This window comes from Lolium perenne, chromosome 4, assembly GCF_019359855.2.
Source record: "Lolium perenne isolate Kyuss_39 chromosome 4, Kyuss_2.0, whole genome shotgun sequence".
NCBI lineage: Eukaryota > Viridiplantae > Streptophyta > Magnoliopsida > Poales > Poaceae > Lolium > Lolium perenne.
This window is the reverse complement of record NC_067247.2, coordinates 21,646,467-21,669,948: the sequence shown is the minus strand read 5'-3', so window position 1 is coordinate 21,669,948 and position 23,482 is coordinate 21,646,467. Positions and strand designations below refer to the sequence as shown.

Below are 23,482 nucleotides of genomic sequence, written 5' to 3'. Positions count from 1 at the left end.
GGATTTCTTTGTTCCATTAAACTCCAGTAGCTTTGGGCAATGTCCAGAAGTGTTAAGAATGATTGTGTCACCTCTGAACATGTGAGTTTTTGATTATGTACTAACCCCTCTAATGAAGTTTATGAGAAGTTTGGTGTGAAGGAAGTTTTCAAGGGTCAAGAGAGGAGGATGATATACTATGATCAAGAAGAGTGAAAAGTCTAAGCTTGGGGATGCCCCGGTGGTTCACCCCTGCATATATCAAGAAGACTCAAGCGTCTAAGCTTGGGGATGCCCAAGGCATCCCCTTCTTCATCGACAAATTATCAGGTTCCTTCTCTTGAAACTATATTTTTATTCGGTCACATCTTATGTGCTTTACTTGGAGCGTCTGTATGTTTCTTGTTTTTGTTTGTGTTTGAATAAATTGGATTACATCATGCTTGTGTGGGAGAGAGACACGCTCCGCTATTGCATATGAACACATGTGTTCTTAGCTTTTAGTATTCATGGCGAAGTTTCTTCTTCGTTAAATTGTTATATGGTTGGAATTGGAAAATGATACATGTAGTAATTGCTAAAATGTCTTGGGTAATGTGATACTTGGCAATTGTTGTGCTCATGTTTAAGCTCTTGCATCATATGCTTTGCACCCATTAATGAAGAAATACATAGAGCATGCTAAAATTTGGTTTGCATATTTGGTTTCTCTAAGGTCTAGATAATTTCTAGTATTGAGTTTGAACAACAAGGAAGACGGTGTAGAGTCTTATAATGTTTTCAATATGTCTTTTATGTGAGTTTTGCTGCACCGGTTCATCCTTGTGTTTGTTTCAAATAACCTTGCTAGCCTAAATCTTGTATCGAGAGGGAACACTTCTCATGCATCCAAATACTTGAGCCAACCACTATGCCAATTGTGTCCACCATACCTACCTACTACATGGTATTTCTCCGCCATTCCAAAGTAAATTGCTTGAGTGCTACCTTTAAAATTCCATCATTCGCCTTACAATATATAGCTCATGGGACAAATAGCTTAAAAACTATTGTGGTATTGAATATGTACTTATGCACTTTATCTCTTATTAAGTTGCTTGTTGTGCGATAACCATGTTTCTGGGGACGCCATCAACTACTCTTTGTTGAATTTCATGTGAGTTGCTATGCATGTTCGTCTTGTCTGAAGTAAGAGCGATCTACCACCTTATGGTTAAGCATGCATATTGTTAGAGAAGAACATTGGGCCGCTAACTAAAGCCATGATCCATGGTGGAAGTTTCAGTTTTGGACATATATCCTCAATCTCAAATGAGAAAATTATTAATTGTTGTTACATGCTTATGCATAAAAGAGGAGTCCATTATCTGTTGTCTATGTTGTCCCGGTATGGATGTCTAAGTTGAGAATAATCAATAGCGAGAAATCCAATGCGAGCTTTCTCCTTAGACCTTTGTACAAAGTGCATAGAGGTACCCCATTGTGACACTTGGTTAAAACATGTGCATTGTGATGATCCGGTAGTCCAAGCTAATTAGGACAAGGTGCGGGCACTATTAGTATACTATGCATGAGGCTTGCAACTTGTAAGATATAATTTACATGATACATATGCTTTATTACTACCGTTGACAAAATTGTTTCATGTTTTCAAAATCAAAGCTCTAGCACAAATATAGCAATCGATGCTTTTCCTCTATGAGGACCATTCTTTTACTTTCAATGTTGAGTCAGTTCACCTATTTCTCTCCACCTCAAGAAGCAAACACTTGTGTGAACTGTGCATTGATTCCTACATACTTGCTTATTGCACTTATTATATTACTCTATGTTGACAATATCCATGAGATATACATGTTACAAGTTGAAAGCAACCGCTGAAACTTAATCTTCTTTTGTGTTGCTTCAATGCTTTTACTTTGAATTATTGCTTTATGAGTTAACTCTTATGCAAGACTTATTGATGCTTGTCTTGAAGTGCTATTCATGAAAAGTCTTTGCTATATGATTCACTTGTTTACTCATGTCATATACATTGTTTTGATCGCTGCATTCACTACATATGCTTTACAAATAGTATGATCAAGGTTATGATGGCATGTCACTCCAGAAATTATCTGTGTTATCGTTTTACCTGCTCGGGACGAGCAGAACTAAGCTTGGGGATGCTGATACGTCTCCAACGTATCGATAATTTCTTATGTTCCATGCCACATTATTGATGTTATCTACATGTTTTATGCACACTTTATGTCATATTCGTGCATTTTCTGGAACTAACCTATTAACAAGATGCCGAAGTGCCAGTTCCTGTTTTCTGCTGTTTTTGGTTTCAGAAATCCTAGTAACGAAATATTCTCGGAATCGGACGAAATCAATGCCCAGGTTCCTATTTTCACCAGAAGCATCCAGAACACCCGGGAAGGACCAGAGGGGGGGGCACTGGGCCCCCAGACCATAGGCCGGCGCGGCCCAGGCCCTGGCCGCGCCGCCCTATGGTGTGGCCCCCCTGTCAGCCCTCCTGCGCCGCCTCTTCGCCTATTTAAAGCCTCCGTCGCGAAAACCCTGAGGCGTTCGACGAAACCCACAGAAACCTTCCAGAGCCGCCGCCATCGCGAAGCCAAGATCTGGGGGACAGGAGTCTCTGTCCCGGCACGCCGCCGGGACGGGGAAGTGCCCCCGGAAGGCTTCTCCATCGACACCGCTGCCATCTCCACCGCCATCTTCATCACCGCTGCTTCTCCTATGAGGAGGGAGTAGTTCTCCATCGAGGCTCGGGGCTGTACCAGTAGCTATGTGGTTCATCTCTCTCCCATGTACCTCAATACAATAATCTCATGAGCTGCTTTACATGATTGAGATTCATATGAGTTTGTATCACAATTTATCTATGTGCTACTCTAGCAATGTTATTAAAGTAGTTTTATTCCTCCTGCACGTGTGTAAAGGTGACAGTGTGTGCACCGTGTTAGTACTTGGTTTATGCTATGATCATGATCTCTTGTAGATTGCGAAGTTAACTATTGCTATGATAATATTGATGTGATCTATTCCTCCTACATATGCATGAAGGTGACAGTGTGCATGCTATGCTAGTACTTGGTTTAGTCTTTTGATCTATCTTACACTAAAGGTTACTTAAATATGAACAAATTGTGGAGCTTGTTAACTCCGGCATTGAGGGTTCGTGTAATCCTACGCAATGCGTTCATCATCCAACAAAAGTGTAGAGTATGCATTTATCTATTCTGTTATGTGATCAATGTTGAGAGTGTCCACTAGTGAAAGTCTAATCCCTAGGCCTTGTTCCTAAATACTGCTGCGTTACTACTGCTTGTTTACTGTTTCACTGTGTTACTACTGCTGCAATACTACCACCATCAACTACACGCCAGCAAGCTATTTTCTGGCACCGTTGCTACTGCTCATACTTATTTATACCACCTGTATTTCACTATCTCTTCGCCGAACTAGTGCACCTATTAGGTGTGTTGGGGACACAAGAGACTTCTTGCTTTGTGGTTGCAGGGTTGCATGAGAGGGATATCTTTGACCTCTTCCTCCCTGAGTTCGATAAACCTTGGGTGATCCACTTAAGGGAAAACTTGCTGCTGTTCTACAAACCTCTGCTCTTGGAGGCCCAACACTGTCTACAGGAAAGGAGGGGGAACGTAGACATCAGTGAATCATTATCATTACTAGTGGTGGTAATAGTCCAAACTTTAGCTACATTATTCTCTTTAGCAAGTTTTTCGTTTTCTTCTCTTTCCCACCTAGCATGCAATTCAGCCATCAATCTTATATTCTCATTAATTCTAACTTGGATGGCATTTTCTGTAGTAAAATTTTTATTATCAATATCCTCAGGTTTAGCAGCCATTTTATCAATTAAGGAGGATTGTGACGCAGACATGTATGAGATTTGGTTTTCAGCATTTGAAATCTTAGTTTGCAAACACGAAATCTCCATATTCAAATTTTCAAGTTGATTTCCTATATTTTTCAACAAGGTAGATTGTTCATTCATAGTTTTAGTAAACAATTGATTTTTCTCATATTGTGATTGCGTAAAGCTCTTAGTGGATCTTTCAATTTCTAGCATCTTTTCCTCATATCTACCATAAGAATTACCATAATCATTACCACTAGCAGGATATGGCCTATAGTTGTTACCCAAATTATTCCTATAAGCATTGTTGTTGAAATTATTATTTTTAATGAAGTTCACATCAACATGTTCTTCTTGAGCAACCAATGAAGCTAAAGGAACATTATTAGGATCAACATTAGATCTACCATTCACAAGCATAGACATAATCACATCAATCTTATCACTCAAGGAGGAGGTTTCTTTGACAGAATTTACCTTCTTACCTTGTGGAACCCTTTCCGTGTGCCATTCAGATTAATTGATCATCATATCATCAAGAAGCTTTGTCGCCGCCCCCAAAGTAATGGACATAAAGGTACCTCCAGCAGCTAAATCCAATAGGTTCCGCGAAGGAAAATTCAATCCTGCATAGAAGGTTTGGATGATCATCCAAGTAGTTAGTCCATGGGTTGGGCAATTCTTCACCAAAGATTTCATTCTTTCCCATGCTTGAGCAACATGTTCATTATCCAATTGCTTAAAATTCATTATGCTACTTCTCAAAGATATAATTTTAGCAGGAGGATAATATCTACCAATAAAAGCATCTTTACATTTAGTCCATGAATCAATACTATTCTTAGGCAAAGATAGCAACCAATCTTTAGCTCTTCCTCTTAATGAGAAAGGAAACAATTTTAATTTTATAATGTCACCATCTACATCCTTATACTTTTGCATTTCACAAAGTTCAACAAAATTATTAAGATGGGCAGCAGCATCATCAGAACTAACACCAGAAAATTGCTCTCTCATAACAAGATTCAGTAAAGCAGGTTTAATTTCAAAGAATTCTGCTGTAGTAGCAGGTGGAGCAATAGGTGTGCATAGGAAATCATTATTATTAGTGTTAGTGAAATCACACAACTTAGTGTTTTCAGGAGTATTCATTTTAGCAATAGTAAATAAAGCAAACTAAATAAAGTAGATGCAAGTAACTAATTTTTTTGTGTTTTTGATATAGAGAACGCAAACAAGATAGTAAATAAAGTAAAGCTAGCAACTAATTTTTTGTGTGTTTTGTTTTAGTGCAGCAAACAAAATAGTAAATAAAGTAAAGTAAAGCAAGACAAAAACAAAGTAAAGAGATTGGAAGTGGAGACTCCCCTTGCAGCGTGTCTTGATCTCCCCGGCAACGGTGCCAGAAAAAGAGCTTGATGCGTGCAGTTAACACACGTCCGTTGGGAACCCCAAGAGAAAGGTGTGATGCGTACAGTAGCAAGTTTTCCCTCAGAAAGAAACCAAGGTTTATCGAACCAGTAGGAGCCAAGAAGCACGTAGAAGGTTGATGGCGGCGAAGTGTAGTGCGGCGCAACACCAGGGATTCCGGCGCCAACGTGGAACCTGCACAACACAATCAAAGTACTTTGCCCAAACGTAACAGTGAGGTTTTCAATCTCACCGGCTTGCTGAAAACAAAGGATTAAATGTATTGTGTGCAAGATGATGATTGTTTGCGAAGAACAGTAAAGAACAATTGCAGTAGATTGTATTTCAGATGTAAAGAATGGACCGGGGTCCACAGTTCACTAGTGGTGTCTCTCCCATAAGATAAATAGCATGTTGGGTGAACGGATTACAGTTGGGCAATTGACAAATAAAGAAGGCATAACAATGCACATACATATATCATGATGAGTACTATGAGATTTAATCAGGGCATTACGACAAAGTACATAGACCGCTATCCAGCATGCATCTATGCCTAAAAAGTCCACTTTCAGGTTATCATCCGAACCCCTTCCGGTATTAAGTTGTAAACTACAGACAATTGCATTAAGTATGGTGCGTAATGTAATCAACACAAATATCCTTAGACAAAGCATCGATGTTTTATCCCTAGTGTCAACAGCACATCCACAACCTTAGAACTTTCTGTCACTGTCCCATATTCAATGGAGGCATGAACCCACTATCGAGCATAAATACTCCCTCTTGGAGTTACAAGTATCAACTTTGCCAGAGCCTCTACTAGCAACAGAGAGCATGCAAGAACATAAACAACATATATGATAGATTGATAATCAACTTGACATAGTATTCAATATTCATCGGATCCCAACAAACACAACATGTAGCATTACAAATAGATGATCTTGATCATGATAGGCAGCTCACAAGATCTAACATGATAGCACAATGAGGAGAAGACAACCATCTAGCTACTGCTATGGACCCATAGTCCAGGGGTGAACTACTCACACATCGATCCGGAGGCGATCATGGCGATGAAGAGCCCTCCGGGAGATGATTCCCCTCTCCGGCAGGGTGCCGGAGGCGATCTCCTGAATCCCCCGAGATGGGATTGGCGGCGGCTGCGTCTCTGGAAGGTTTTCCATATCGTGGCTCTCGGTACAGAGGGTTTCGCGACGAAGGCTTTAAGTAGTCGGAAGGGCGGAGTCGGAGGAGTCACGGGGCCCCACACGCTAGGGCCGCGCGGGCCCCCCTTAGGCCGCGCCGCCCTAGTGTGGCGGCGCCCCGTGGCCCCACTTCGTTTCTCCCTCGATCTTCTGGAAGCTTCGTGGAAAAATAAGCCCCTGGGCGTTGATTTCGTCCAATTCCGAGAATATTTCCTTTGTAGGATTTCTGAAACCAAAAACAGCAGAAAACATCAACTGGCTCTTCAGCATCTCGTCAATAGGTTAGTGCCGGAAAATGCATAATAATGACATATAATGTGTATAAAACATGTGAGTATCATCATAAAAGTAGCATGGAACATAAGAAATTATAGATACGTTTGAGACGTATCAGTATTCTTTGTCTCCCCTTGTGTCGAATCAATAAATTTGGGTTTTACTTCTCTCGAAGACTGTTGTGATCCCCTATACTTGTGGGTTATCAAGATTATTTTCTAGCGCCGTTGCCGGGGAGCATAGCTCTACTCATAAGTTCACCTGGGGAGTACACTCTACCTCTCTCTCTGTTTTTATTTTATTTTGTTTTGCTTAGTTTACTTTTGTCTAGTTTATGTGTGCTTAGTTTATTTCTGTCTAGTATTATTTTGCTTAGTTTACTTTTGTCTAGTTTGTTTTTGTCTTGTTTTATTTTTCTTATATACCCAAAAATCCATAAAAATTTGAAAAACCGAAAAATTAAAAACTGTTGTTATGGAAGAACCCACAACCTGTATGGAGCTTATAGAATTATATATGAATTATAGAGAATCAAGAAAGGGTAAAGTCATGCGTGCCGTGTTAGAAAAAATGAATACAATTGCTAAAATCTTGCTTAAACGCCATGATATAAATTGTTGCTCTGAACAGGATACTAAACATCTTAAATTCCAATGTGGCTTTAGTAAAGAAGTTTTAATTGCGAACTATCATTGGAATAACTATATTCATCTTGGATTTGAAGAAGTAGAACAATTTGTTTTATTTATGGGAGCTTCTGAAATAGAATCCTTCATGTCTAAAAATTATGAAACCTGTGTTGCTTGTAATGATCTTAAAGATTATGTCTCTTCTATCCTTGATTATTGCATAGAACATTACAGCAATAATCCTTATATCATTGATTATAAAGAGAGACTCATTCATGCACAAGAATGCACTCACAATTTGCAGGAACCTGTGGAATAAGAAATTGATGAACCTGAAAGCTCATTGGATGAAAAAGAGGAGGAGAGTGATGAACAAAAGGAGGAAGAATGGATTAGCTACCCATGCCAACCTTCTAATGAGAGTAACTCTTTATCTCTTACACTATTTGATTGTCCTCCATGCTTACCAAAGGAGGATGAATGTTATGTTCCTGTGGATTCTCTTGAAATATTCCCTATGAGTAAAACTTGTGAGAATAATTATGCTACTGTTATCTATGATAATCCATGCTATTTTGATAAATCTTATGATAATGCTTTGTTTGTGTCTGATATCGAAATGCATGGTACTAAAGAGTTTTGCTTAGCAAATGTTTATGATAAATCTCTAGCTGATGGTCATATGTTACTTGATTTTATTAATTGTACCACTAATGTAAATGGGATTGGAAAGGTCTTGACATCATCTAGTAGTCCCATATCTTTTGAGATTGATCAATCTTCTTGTTATATAATTGATAAAAGTGGGTTTGAAAGTTTTAATCCCATTATTTTTGAGCTTGATAAAAATTATGTGTTTGTGGATCATGAAAAAAATGCTTTATGTGATAGTTATATTGTTGAGTTTATTCATGAAGCTACTGGAAATTATTATGAGAGAGGAAAATATGGTTGTAGAAATTTTCATGGTACTAAAACACCTCTCTACATGCTGAAAATTTTGAAGTTACTCTTGTTTTATCTTCCTATGTTTGTCACTTTGTTCTTCATGAATTTATTTGTGTACAAGATTCCTATGCATAGGAAGTGGGTTAGACTTAAATATGTTTTGAATTTGCTTCTTGATGCTCCTTTTGCTTCATTTTCTATTTTCATGTGAGCATCATTAAAATCTTCTGCGCCTAGCTGAAAGGCGTTAAAGAAAAGCGCTTATGGGAGACAACCCATTATTTTATTTCTGCAATTTTTTTTTTATTTTTGAGTCAAGGTGCTGTTTACTTCTGTAGCAATGCCTTTCTATCTTTATTTTCTTGCATTGCTGTGCCAAGTAAAGTCTCTAATAGAAAGTTGATACTAGATTTGGATTTCTGCGCAGAAACAGATTTTTAGCTGTCACGGTTTTGAGTTTTTCTCTCTGCAGAAAAATGGAAAAATTCTGAAACAATTCATGCGTGATCCTCATATATGTACGCAACTTTCATTAGTTTTGAGTTTTCTGATTTGAGCAACGGAATTACCTCGAAAAAGTTCATGTTTACTGGCTGTTCTGTTTTGACAGATTCTGTCTCTGTTTTTTGCATTGTCTCTTGTGGACTTTAAGTAAGGCTTTCTAGACGTGGAGAGCTGTAGCTAATGTTTTATTGAGTTCTTGCAATGTGTCACTACAGAACTAAAGTGTATTAAAGTTTTTTTTTGAGTACTAACCCCTCTAATGAAGTTTATGAGAAGTTTGGTGTGGCAGAAGTTTTCAAGGGTCAAGAGAAAAGGGTGATATAATGTGATCAAGAAGAGTGAAGAGCCTAAGATTGGAGATGCCCCCGTGGGTCACCCAAGCATATTTTAAGAAGACTCAAGCATCTAAGCTTGGGGATGCCCAAGGCATCCCCTTCTTCATCAACAACTTATCAGGTCACCTCTAGTGAAACTATATTTTAATTCTTCCACATCATATGTGCTTTACTTGGAGTGTCTATGTGCTTTTATTTTTGTTTGTGTTTGAATAAATTCGGATCCTAGCAATCCTTGTGTGGGAGAGAGACACGCTCCGCTTTTTCATTTGAATACTTGTGTTCTTCGTTTTACTTTAATATTCATGGCGAAAGCTGAAAGCCGCAGCACTTATTGTTGTTTGGTTGGAAACAGAAAATGCTTCATGTGGTAGTTGATATATTGTCTTGAATAATTTGATACTTGGCAATTGTTTTGAGCTCTCAATTAGATCATGTTTAAGCTCTTGCATCATGTAGTTAAACCTATTAGTGGAGAACTACCGTAGAGCTTGTTGAAATTTGGTTTGCATGATTGGTCTCTCTAAGGTCTAGATATTTTATGGTAAAAGTGTTTGAGCAACAAGGAAGACAGTGTAGAGTCTTATAATGCTTGCAATATGTTCTTATGTAAGTTTTGCTGTACCGGTTTATACTTGTGTTTGCTTCAAACAACCTTGCTAGCCAAAGCCTTGTACTGAGAGGGAATGCTTCTCGTGCATCCAAAACCTTGAGCCAAAACCTATGCCATTTGTGTCCACCATATCTACCTACTATGTGGTATTTCCTGCCATTCCAAGTAAATACTTCATGTGCTACCTTTAAACAATTCAAAAGCTATTATCTCTTATTTGTGTTAATGTTTTATAGCTCATGAGGAAGTATGTGGTGTTTATCTTTCAACCTTGTCATTTACTTCTGACAGACTTTCACCAATGGACTAGTGGCATATACATCCGCTTATCCAATAATTTTGCAAAAAGAGCTGGCAACGGGGTGCCCAACCCCAATTAATTAACTTTCATTAATAATTCTCTTCACATGTTTTGCCCTGATCTATCAGTAAGCAACTTAATTTTGCAAATAGACACTCCTCCATGGTATGTGAATGTTGGAAGGCACCCGATGATTCGGTTAGCCATGGCTTGTGTAAGCAAAAGATTGGGAGGAGTGTCATCAATAATGAAACTGAAATACATGTGTAAACAAAAGAGAAGAGGGATGATCTACCTTACTGGTAGAGATAACGTCCTTCATGGGAGCCGCTCTTGAAAGTCTGGTTGATAAGGTAGTTAGAGTACCCACTACCATTCGTTGACAACAACAAACACCTCTCAAAACTCTACTTTTATGCTCTCTATATGATTTCAAAACTTGAAAATCTCTAGCACATGATTTAATCCCTGCTTCCCTCTGCGAAGGGCCTTTCTTTTACTTTATGTTGAGTCAGTTTACCTACTTCTTTCTATCTTAGAAGCAAACACTTGTGTCAACTGTGTGCATTGATTCTTACATGCTTACTTATTGCACTTATTATATTACTTTGTGTTGACAATTATCCATGAGATATGCATGTTGAAAGTTGAAAGCAATTGCTGAAACTTAATCATCCTTTGTGTTGCTTCAATGCATTTTACTTTGAATCTATTGCTTTATGGGTTAACTCTTATGCAAGACTTTTTGATGCTTGTCTTGAAAGTACTATTCATGAAAAGTTTTTGCTATATGATTCAGTTGTTTAGTCATTATCTTTTTGTTAGCAAACTATAGACCATTGCTTTGAGTCACTTCATTCATCTCATATGCTTTACAATGGTATTGATCAAGATTATGTTGGTAGCATGTCACTTCAGAAATTATTCTTTTTATCGTTTACCTACTCGAGGGCGAGTGGGAACTAAGCTTGGGGATGCTTGATACATCTCCAACATATCTATAATTTCTTATGTTCCATGCTAGTTTTATGACAATACCTACATGTTTTATATGCATTATATATCACTTTTATGCATTTTTCGGGACTAACCTATTAACAAGATGCCGAAGTGCCAGTTCCTGTTTTCTGCTGTTTTTGGTTCCAGGAAAGCTGTTCGGGAAATATTCTCGGAATTCGACGAAACAAAAGCCAAACCTCCTATTTTTCCGAGGGACACACGGAGCCAGAAGGGCAAGCCAGGGGGAGGCCCACGGCCTCCACACCATAGGCCGGCGCGGCCAAGAGGGGGGGCGCGCCGCCATATGGGGTGGGCCCCTCGGGCACCCCCTCGCACCGCCCTTTCGCCTATATATTTCTTCCGTCGCGAAAACCCTACAGAGATCCATCATATTCCAGAAGAACTCCCGGAGCGCCGCCGCCATCGTGAAACCTAGTTTCGGGGGTCAGAAGTTCCTGTTTCGGCACCCTGTCGGGACGGGGATCGACCCCCGGAGCCTTCTCCATCGACGCCACCGCCTCCATCATGCTCCGTGAGTAGTTCCCCCATGGACTACGGGTTCTAGCAGTAGCTAGTTGGTACTCTCTCTCTCCCATGTACTTCAATACAATGATCTCATGAGCTGCCTTACATGATTGAGATCCATCTGATGTAATCGGTGTTGTGTTTGTTGGGATCCGATGAATTGTTACATTATGATCAGTCTATCTATATAAGTTTGTGAAGTTATTGTTGCTGCAACCTTGTTGTGTTTAATGCTTGTCACTAGTGCACGAGTGGCATGATCTTAGATTTGAGCTATATAATTATTGCTTAGATTGTATCTACAAGTTGTTTGCACATGTCTATGTCCGGAACCCGAGGCCCCAGAGTGACAGCAACTAGGGTAACTGGAGGGGATGGCTTAGATATAAGGATCACATGTTTTCACCAAGTGTTAATGCTTTGCTCTGGTGCTCTATTAAAAGGAGTATCTTAATTACCAGTAGATTCCCTTGAGGCCCGGCTGCCACCGGCTGGTAGGACAAAAGATGTTATGCAAGTTTCTCATTGCGAGCACGTATGACTATATATGGAAAACATGCCTACTTATAATTAATTGACTGGATGTTCTGTCTTAATGCTATTTCAATCCTATCAATTGCCCAACTGTAATTTGTTCACCCAACACTTGTTATTGGAGAGTTACCACTAGTGTAGATAGCTGGGAACCCCGGTCCATCTTTCATCATCAAATACTCACTCGGTCCTATATGCCATTAGAAGTAGTATCAACTATTTTCTGATGCCATTGCCTCTGTGTTAATTCTACTGCTGCTGTGTTACTGTTACTATTGCTCTCATATTACTGCTGCTTTCACATCACCCATGTTACTAGTGCTTTTCCAGGTGCAGCTGAATTGATAACTCAGTTGTTAAGGCTTATATGTATTCTCTGTCTCCCCTTGTGTCGAATCAATAAATTTGGGTTTTACTTCCCTCGAAGACTGTTGCGATCCCCTATACTTGTGGGTAATCAGCCTTACTTAAAGTCCACAAGAGACAATGCAAAAAACAGAGACAGAATCTGTCAAAACAGAACAACCAGTAAACATGAACTTTTTCGAGGTACTTCCGTTGCTTAAATCAGAAAACTCAAAACTAATGAAAGTTGCGTACATATATGAGGATCACGCATGAATTGTTTCAGAATTTTTCCATTTTTCTGCAGAGAGAAAAACTCAAAACCGTGACAGCTAAAAATCTGTTTCTGCGCATAAATCCAAATCTAGTATCAACTTTCTATTAGAGACTTTACTTGGCACAACAATGCATGAAAATAAAGATAGAAAGGCATTGCTACAGAAGTAAACAGCACCTTGACTCAAAAATAAAAGAAAAATTGCAGAAATAAAATAATGGGTTGTCTCACATAAGCGCTTTTCTTTAACGCCTTTCAGCTAGGCGCAGAAGATTTTAATGATGCTCACATGAAAATAGAAAATGAAGCAAAAGGAGCATCAAGAAGAAAATTCAAAAATTTAAGCCTAACCCACTTCCTATGCATAGGAATCTTGTACACAAATAAATTCAAAAAGAACAAAGTGACAAGCATAAGAAGATAAAACAAAAGTAACTTCAAAACATTTAGCATGAGAGAGGTGTTTTAATACCATGAAAATTTCTACAACCATATTTTCCTCTCTCATAATAATTTCTAGTAGTATCATGAACAAACTCAACAATATAACTATCACATACAACATGCTTTTCATGATCTACAAACACATAATTTTTATCAAGCTCAAAAATAGTGGGATCAAAACTTTCAAACCCACTTTTTAAAAATCTATAACAAGATGATTGATCATTCTCAAGAGATATGAGACTCCTAGATAAAGTCAAGACCTCTCCAATCCCATTTTCATTAGTAGTACAATTAATATTATCAAGTAACATAGGACCATCATCTAGAGCTTTATCATAAACATTTGCTAAGCAAAACTCTTTAGTACCATGCATTTCGATATCAGGTACAAACAAAGCATTATCATAAGATTTTTCGAAATAGCATGGATTATCATAAATAACAGTAGCATAATCATTTTCAAAAGTTTTACTCATAAGGAATATTTCAAGAGAATCCACAGGAATATAACATTCATCCTCCTTTGGTAAGAATGGAGGACAATCAAATAGTGTAAGAGATAAAGAGTTACTCTCATTAGAAGGTTGGCATGGGTAGCTAATCCATTCTTCCTCCTTTTGTTCATCACTCTCCTCCTCTTTTTCATCCATTTTTTTATTTGTCTTTACCCTTAGATGACTAGCCTTATATGTCCTGGACTTTAGCCAGTTTCTCTTGGAGATGTGAGCCACTTCCTCCTGAATTTGCATGCACACTTTATTTGCTGATGTGCTATGTTGCCAGTTTAATTATCATGTACTCCCTTCATCCAAAATAAGGGACTCAATTTTATCTAGATACGGTTTTATCTAGACTCAATTTTTTAGTGTGTAGACACATCCGTATCTATGAAAAGTTGAGTCACTTGTTTTAGGACAGAAAGAGAGAGGGTGAATTTTATATCTATTCTCGAATATTTATTTTCTATGTAGTACATTGATCATGAGCTAAGCCTGTATTTGAGAAAACAATGTCCAGAAAATTTCAATCCTCCAAATACGATGCCATGGGTTTGATGAATCACATCGTGCTAGTAATCATCCTAAGACAAAAGTATAAAACATAAATAAAATGTTACTTGTATTTCTCACGCCCCTTACATGATCGGTAGAGCTCACTTCTAGCCTGTTGATTGTTGCATGTTAGCTCATAGAAATTGTTATTCTATTACTGTTTGAACCTACATATATTGTTTGCTCATACTTTTTTTTGCCTCTCAGTAGTACCTAGGTTCAGCTTATGAGATTGCTTGCTATGCAGGTACCTATGTTCTTGTTGCCATGACTACAGAAACAGCTTACTCATGCATGTTCTTCACTCTTGTGCCTAGGATGATTCAGTAGATGTTGAATGCTCAATGCCTTGTGGTGCATTTGTTGCTGCTACTTGATTTATCAACCTCGTACTTGTCATTTGTTCTTCGTTTCTAGATATGACACTTGTGTGTGCGTATATGTTTCACCAAGTTATGTAATGCGTCGATCGGGTTCAACTATGTAATATGTTAATGTTATTTCCGAAAAAATCCAGCGATTAAAAATAAAATTTAGGTCAGATGAGGAGGCTTTGGCTAATACATTGTAGAAAGGTAACTCTTGAGATTCTTTTGAGGGTTCTGACTTGTGAGCCTCTTGATAGCTTTTCTTTTGGAGAGAGAGCAACATACGTTTCAGCACAATTCAGTGTTTGTGTTCATCTTCAAGGCATTGGCATTTTTATAGAGATAGAATGAACGCTATTGTTTCAAGGGGAGCTGGGACCGCAACAGCGCGCTTCTCTGTGCGGCCGCCGGCCATGCCGACCACTGCGACTGCCGATCCTGCCCGTTCCGCGTGGCGTTCGTGTTCAGCCATGGCCGTTTCAGCACCGCCGCCTGCCTATACTCGTCCGAAGCAGGCGTCTGGGGTGAGGTTACCTCCATGTTTACTGGAAATCAGTTCGTTGAGAGGAAACCAATGGCTCTGGTTGGAAACACGCTCTACTGTCTGTTAGATAACAACTGGATCATCGAGTTTGATTTCGACACCTATAATCTGCAAGTAATCGGGGAGCTGTCATACAAAGTGCTTAATAGCTGCATCGGGCATATCATCATGACGACACAGGATGGACAGCTTGGTCTTGCAAGCGTTGGGGGATTCAGTCTCCAATTGTGGTCAAGTACAACTTGCATTGACGACGGGATGGTAACATGGGCAGATCGCAGAGTCATTGATCTTGAGAAATTGCTTGCACCGGAAGTAGTGGCAGCGTGTACCGCTCCAGTGTGGCCAACTGGCTATGCTCAAGATGCTGATGTGATCTTCATTGAAGTGTACCCTAGCGGTGTCTACATGATCCATCTCAAGTCCTTGCAGATTGAGAAGGTTTCAGAGAATATGGTTCACGGGTACATTTGTCCTTACACAAGTTTCTACGCTCCAGGTAACACCATTGTTTTTGATGTTGCAAATTCACTTTAATCTTCCAAACTGTATCTACATTCTACATGTTTTCAGGTATATTTGAGCCTTTTTGTTTACTATATAGATGACTAGTTTTCGCCAAAAATCTTTTGAAAGAACTGCTTATTAAATAATGGACCATTCATAATACTCTGCATATATATTGATACCTCTATCCTCCTGGCTGCTATCGCTTCTCATTGATGTGGTTTTTCTAATCGTACTAATCACTGTGGCATCAATGTACCACCAAATCGTTCATCCGCTAGTCGAAAATAGCCCTTTTAGGCTTCACAACTAAAAATATATATAGGAAGTACTTCCGGTCATTCTTTTTGCAACTATTTCACATGTTTACTTGGCATGCAGACCCAAGTCCTACTTAAAGGTGCTTTGATTACCATACACTTACAGGAACAACATAGTTGTTTCCCACGAGTAATTTATGATTATTCTGTTCTTGTGGCCTTGCTGCTGTACTGGATAATTGGTATACTCACATGAAAACTAGTCAATTGAGGAAACAAGTGATTGATAGTTTCCCTTTATTTAGTTTATATAACATAATGACAGCCAATTAGCAAGTCAAAAGAAAACTCTTCTCTCTTTCAGTTTTAGGCTTTTAGCTAGTTGATTGTAATGTCAATACAGTGCCTTGTTAATTGCTCAAGTTTCATAATTATTCCGTGATTTAGGGTGGTGTTTTAGTTTCTTAATTCTTGCTGCATTCTTTGTTCAAAAGAGTAGGAGAAGCGCATGCTTTCTGGTACTCCTTTTTTCTATTGTGGGCTTGAAACTTGAATGTGTATATGCTCTGTTCTTTTGATGTGGACTCTAAAGGTATAAACGATGCCCCCCATAGGGGGCCTCACAGCGATCAGAGCACGTGAGCCATCGGATCTCTCCATCTGTGCATCTCAGCCGTTCGTTTTGGACCCTCCCCTCACTAGCTAACCCCATGCAACAGCCGATTGTTACCCGCGTCTGGCTGCATGTGAGCCCCACCTTTGCCGGACCCGCACGTCAGCCACCGTGGCTAGGATCTCTGTCGGTACGCGTTGGCATTTGGCAGTAGATCTCAACCCCGCAGGGGTATTTTTGGTATTTCACCGCGGCTCATATAAAAGCGAGCCCCAGGGTGAAAAAACCCTAGCCGTCGCCCACGCCCCTGCCCCCGCATCGCGCCCCCGCCCCGCACCTGCCCCACCCCGCCTCGCGCCCGCCCGCGCCCCCGCCCCGCCACCGCCACCCACGAGGAGGCCGGCGGGGAGGGCGCGCATCGATGCGATCGCTCGAAGGCGCGCGAGCGGCGGCGGTGGTCAGGGCCACAGCCACGAGCCGGATGCGGGCGTGCGGAGCCGCGCGACAAGCGACGGTGGTCGGGGCGGCGGCCACGAGTCGGGTGCGATGGCGCGGAGGTGCGCGAGCAGCGGCGGAGGAAGCAGCGTCGGCCGCATCGAGCCACCACCGCTCGATCTGGTCGAACAGGATGAAGAGGCGCGGTCGACGCGCTAGAACCAGCCCGTCTACAGAGTCATGGCCGCCGACGGCCGCTCCCCGCGCGATGGCAACCAACTCGAGATCCTCCGCTACTACAACCCTCCCCCAGGCCAGTTCTTCCTCCCGCCCCACGATTTCCAGCCGATCTGTTCGAGTAGCCCCGTGTGCATCTGCATCTTAGATTGGGACGAGACACCTCAGCTTAGGTAACCGCCAGAATTTAGCAGCTATTTGAATCAAAAGCTTCTGGTCGTGAATGTTACTAAATTAACGCAGATTTTCCTATTGCATAAGTAAATAGAGTCAACTATGTATGCGGCTTGCTCTGTGAAAGAAGGACAGAGTACCCACACTCCTATTCCTTCCTGATTTGACTCCTCACCTCCTCTCTTTGATTTCATCTACTATATAACTTCTGTTTTTTTTTGTCCCTGCAGATTATTTTTGATCTATGCCTATGAGGTGTTCGAAGGAACTCCAGGCAGGTGTTCATGCTTAGTATTTTTTCTTCTTCTGAATTTTTCTCCGCCGCTAAAAAAAACAGGTTTGGTACATCTCTAGCCTCCATAATTCTGCAACATGTGTATTTATGCCATTCATGAAGTTTCTAATTCATATTTACCTCATGAATTCTTATTTATCTATCTACAATGAGAAGGTGCATAATCATTTATTATATGTGTATTTATTTGTCTCATAGGTTAATTGGTGTTGGGCATCATCATTGGAGCTAACCCAAGATTAGCTGACGAGGAAGTTTTCTGTTCGTTCGATGGTGACGAGAGAAATTTGTCTGGGTTAAGTGAGTTCTGTTCGTTCCATTTTTAGAGATGTTATTTTTGCATATTGTTGCATCTGCTGCACCAACACTAGAAGTAACATTGTTTGTCCGCCCCCTCTATATTAACCTATTATTGGTGGCTGGGCATTTTGAAGACTAGACCAAAATAAATTTGTGGTGATTCAGTCATATGGTCCTTGTCTTCCTGTGAGGTGTCACATGTGTATAATTGGGGATATTCACAAGGTAAATAAAAAGAAAGAAAGTTGAAACTATGCGTTGCTGCGCTATTGTGCTTGTTGATGTCAACTGTCAACTCATTTTACCCTCGCTGGCTTTCTCCCTTGTTGAACCAAATGACATAGTAACAATATTAGCTGCTACAAGTGTGCGAAATGTTTTTGGTATGTATTTGCTACCAATATGTTGTTTTATCCACCTGCCTTGCATGATCACATTACATCATACAACTGCATTGACATCATGCAACTATACTTGGAAGATGGGCCGCTGCCGTGGAGGACGGACAGAGGACCGGCAAAGGCACGGGCGAGACGGCGAGGTCGCCGGGGCCACGCGACCTGGAAGCATTCCCAGGTTCCTCTCACTCTCTCTGGATAACGTTCTTCCTCATGAGCAAATTTGGTGAAATTGTTGTGTGATTGGTTAGGAAAGGACGCTGCAAGGAAGCTGTTGATTTTGAACAGATTGTCTGTGTCCTCAGGTAGCCTCTTCATTTCCTGAAATTTAGCTACAAGAGTCCCTTGCATGTACAATATACTATGTCGATTATGTGGCTTGCCTATACAAACTATTATTGCTATACAGATAAATCATTCCTGACAAAATATAACGCTGGACACGACCATGAAAGATGTGATCTCCTACTTTGTGGCCGCTGTACCGTGGTGAGCCGAGGTGAGCCGACCACAGAAGTATCCTTTTTGTGTATTGACAATGCCCATTGTTGTTTTTTGGCTAAAATATTGATAATATGAAGAACTTGTGATGAATTTTTATTGTTTGTTTGTTTGTTGGTCTTTCATAAATCTGCAACTCTAAATAATAAAAATTTGGAATAGGTAGATTCGGCGCATTGTGTATCAGTGATTACAACATTCTCTTATGAAAATCTGCATCCTGGTACAATTTAGCAATGGACCTTTTAGTTCCTTTCTATACTATTTGCTCTCTCGATATCCCATTTACCGCAGTTCTATAAGTCTAGACTTAAAACATGACAGTGGATATGATAAGAGGTGGCATCTGCATAGGAAAGCATCGGTTTCATTAAATTGACAAGCTATTTTTGTATGCCAAAGGCCCCTATTGTAATTTCTACGACTTCCTATACAGAGATGAATGGGTGTAATGTAGAAGAGAGGGTGTGTGAGGAATAAGAGGAGACTTAATTGTTGTTTCTCATGTTGATGTTCATGCCTAACGTCAGAAAACATGGCTAGAGATCCACTTATGATGAGGGTAGTAATTCCGGTTTGTTTATTTTTTTATCTTTTAGAGAAAATTTACCATTACCATCTTAAATCTCTGTGGGCTAGAGTCTCTGATTATCCAACATCCCATGATTATGCTATTAGTCAACTACTGAAATTTTTGTTGGTTTCCCAATATCGATTTGGCTTAGGAAGGAAGAGCATGGAGGAGGCTTGCCGCATAAGAGGCTGGAGCGGCAAGTTTGGTGTGGCTGCTCCTTCATGCAAAGGTCTTCAGTTCATAATTTATTTTCCTTACTTTTGTCCCTTAAGGAGCAGCCACATGCTTTGTTTCGTTTCTCATATAGTGTGTAATTTAGGCTTTCTTCACACCACCTATTCTTGATTTTTCTATCTTCCACCTTTTAGCAAAAGAAAGTAGAGAATAAATCAATGATTGTTTTCCTTTAAGAATTATTATACCATTTCATCGGATGTAATAAACTTTAAATAGTTATTTGTGGCTTTAGTTTGCTGCTTAAATTTCATTTTCTACTGTGCAAATGTTTGCTAGGTTTAGGTTCAGATTTAGGTTTAAATCTGATTAGGAATAATATAGTAGACACCTTTTAGCTTTAGATTGTGTTATGCCTACTTCAGTAAGAACAATATGAGGATTAGGATGGAGAAAATATGCCTAACCAAAAAACACTGACCGCTTTAGTTTCATGTTCTCCTCGGTAAGAAGAATATAATATGATGTGAGTCCAATATCGCAGGCTGAGGTCCAACACTGACCGCAGGCAAGCCCCATGGCATTCACTGTTTCTTAGGTGTTGCTGGAGGATGACTCACACCATGCGAAGCAATTAGCTTAGGTGAGATTCTTCCTTTTCTTCTCTTTTCCACTTTGGTTATTTCTTCTTATGTCTATATTTATGAATTTCTATTGCTGTTTTATCTTACATTGATCCATAAATAAACAAAGGGGAAGCTTAAAGACATTTTATTCTTGGAAAATGCGCATGCTCCAATGTACGATCAGAGTTTTTAATTAATTATGTTTGCTTCATCTGATCCTATGTGAGAGTTCTTCTCTCTATTTTTAGTTGATCTTCTTGCATCCTTTTTTTTAGAGTTTTCTTGCTCAAACGGAACTTATAGATGACTTATCTTTCACTGTGAAAATTTATTATGTTACCTTTTAGATTTTAAATGCCCCTCTTATCATGTTTTTAGGAACATAAATAACTTGATTGCTGTTGATGGTTTGGTAAATTGCGGACAACCGTAATATCAGACAACAGGGATATTGTTCCGCTTTTCAGCATTCTACCGGGAACATTTTTACCGTGTGAGGTGAGAGGTCACATCGAAGTTACAGGTAATGCTCATCTGAAGCAAACCTTTGTATAAAAATATGTTCAGACGATGAGATATCACTGTATATATTGTTGACAAATAATAAATTAATAATCAGAATTAAGGGTGGAAATCTGTAGCACTGCAACTGCCTATTATTTAGTGACCTGAACATTTTCAGGTTGCACAAGTAGAGTTAAATGGAGGGGTATGCTTAAGTAAATATTTTCATATTAATATTTCCTTTTTGAGAGGTTTAGAGTCCCTTATGTAGTGTTTGATGATAGTTGCGTTTTGCTGAAATGTCATATATGTTGCAGACTTTTAGTTGAATCCCCACGGTTTATTTTCAGTAATCAGTGCATAAATAACAAAAGTTGCGTTTATGTCTGAATCCCCACTGGTTTATTTTCAGTAACCAGTGGTGGTGTGCGTGAGTATGGTGCGAGTGTGGCGTTGAGTTCATGCTTAAGTTCAGATACTACAACTATAACAAAGATCGACGTGTCTCAAAAAAGAGAGGATTGTAAGTCTGTTTTTCTAAAGCTAAGGTTTCACGTGGTTCGTGATGCTAGATTACCTTCAGCCCATCATTCCACTTTTTCTTATACTAAGTAATAGAAAGAGACATTCTCTTGTGACAATGACCTAGATATTATATTCATTTGGATTTCATAAGATGTAATATTCTATTGCCTGATATAATTTGCTTGCAGCAAGAGAGCACCATCGGTTTTCTCCTCATCAATCTCTTTGTACTTGATGTGGTGCTCGTGTGTTTAAATTTTACAGATGTTCAAAAGGATAGGAAGGGATTTCCAGTTGGCACACAATGCTGGCTAATGCTTGTCCAATCTAGGTTAGCATTTTACAAATGTGAAGTATCATGCTTCTTAACGATTCTCTTGAAAAGGACCCTATTATATAATCGGCTTTTACAGATACATGCTTGTATATGTGAGAAACGCAAGAAGTTGAGGCAGACATATATGCATTATTTTAATTTTGTAAAACTCAGAAATGATCTAGCGAAGACCTGGCTCCTCTACCTCCAGTGTCGCTCGCGCGAGCGATTCCGGAGGCACCCCAAACCCAAGCAAAAAGCCACCGCTGAACTTGCATCCCTGGCTGGTGGCGCCCGACCGCCAAAGGCGGTGAGGGCATGCGCGCACCCTGGCAGGGTTCCTTCGCGCGAAGAAGCATCGCCTTCTGGGTCACGTGACCTCGGCGAGGCGGAGTGGCAACGGTGATTCGGAGCGGTGAAAGGCGTTGTGGCGCGGTGCCAACTGCACGAGAGGTTGGCAGCAACGCTCTGGCCCGACCTGGGCTTGGACGGGCCACGACAGTGCACCCCCGATCCAATATCCTTCCACCCATCCCTCCGCTGGTGGAGGACGCCGTGCATGCGAGCATGAGCCTATTGTTGTTATGGTCTATAGTCGAGGGCACCTCCTTACCAAGTTGTAGTCGCTTGGTGAGGATGACCGTGTATGTGTGTGTCGTGTGTGTTCCTCCTTCTGGAGGTTGTACCGTTGATATCTTCTTCCTGTTCAATAAAATCGAATGCAAAATCTCTTGCGTTTTGTTGAAAGAAAAACTAAACAACATATGACCATTTTCTCATTTAATTTTTATCACCGTTATATGAAACGTAAACAAATACGAATTCTACGGGGTCGTGCGCCACGGCGCACATCTAAATCTAGTTATAACAATGGGCTCATATTAAAGCAACTCTAAAAATGATTCCTGGTCATGTAAATTACTGAACATCGTACCCTTTGATTTGAGGGGAAAAGGTTCATACCAAAACAATGGCTTAATTAATTATTTAATATTGTATTTTTGGGATTACTTAAATATTTCTAATCATCTACTGAATGCTCTTCTCGGTTGTTTCCCTTGGTCTTCTCGTAGGAATCAACATTGGTGGTCAAGATGATCAACCTGAACTGTTGTTGGACAACACTCGAGATGATTGAAATGTCACATCTGGTATCACGCTTTGGTTGTTGAGGTGATGTAACATTATCTTTTACTACATGTCTATTGTTTTCCTTGCGCATTTTGATAGTTTTGTGGTTCATATATTTGTAAATGAACGGATCAATATACTTTCAGTGCTAAGAAGCTGCAGTGCTAGTGCTGCAGTCTGAATCTTTACTGAACAACGTGATTATTTTGCCCGTTTCCCTATGCTTTCTCAATTACAAAGTTTGGAAAAAGAAGTCGTCAGTTCTCTTTCTCTAGCCTCAGAAGACTATTATCTCCCAGATTTTATTCAGTTTTTTCTCTTGGAGCTGTGAACCACTTTCTCCTGCATATGCACACTTCATTGCACCGATGTGTTACCTTGATGTAGTTTATCATGCCATTTTAGTGCATCAGTTCCATGCTGAATTCTGCATTTTTTGGGAAAACAGTGACCGGAAGGTTTCAATCCTCCAAACATGACACATCCTGGTTTCGGTAAATCGCAGCGTTCAATCATGCTAGGCCAAAGTATAAAATAGGACTTAAATATTTTCTTTTACTTGCTGTGCCCTTGTATTTACATGATATACCACTGCCATATATGTACCGCCACACATGACTGGTAAGCTCGGTAGTGCGTGTTCACCTCTGGCAGCCTGTTGTTTGTTTGATTGTTGTCTGTTATAGAAAATGTTTTTCAGTTACTGTCTAAACTTGCCTGTATTGT

The 23,482-nt window shown here is 39.9% G+C and overlaps 1 protein-coding gene across 1 annotated transcript; it reads left to right on the top strand.

The window, feature by feature from the left end:
• Positions 1-14,816: 14,816 nt before the first annotated feature.
• LOC127346605 (uncharacterized) lies at positions 14,817-23,090 on the top strand. Its single transcript, XM_051372887.2, has 3 exons — positions 14,817-14,849; positions 14,989-15,685; positions 22,699-23,090. Exons 1-3 carry the CDS (start codon positions 14,817-14,819, stop codon positions 22,761-22,763), a joined length of 795 nt encoding a protein of 264 aa, XP_051228847.1. The 3' UTR covers positions 22,764-23,090.
• The last annotated feature ends 392 nt before the right edge of the window (positions 23,091-23,482 follow it).

Bases quoted from the DNA above. Each gene is read 5' to 3' on its own strand.
- LOC127346605 (XM_051372887.2), top strand. From the start codon at position 14,817: ATGAGGAGGCTTTGGCTAATACATTGTAGAAAG. The intron at 14,850-14,988 runs GTAACTCTTGAG...TTATAGAGATAG, and splicing joins GGCTAATACATTGTAGAAAG to AATGAACGCTATTGTTTCAA. The intron at 15,686-22,698 runs GTAACACCATTG...GTCTTCTCGTAG, and splicing joins CACAAGTTTCTACGCTCCAG to GAATCAACATTGGTGGTCAA.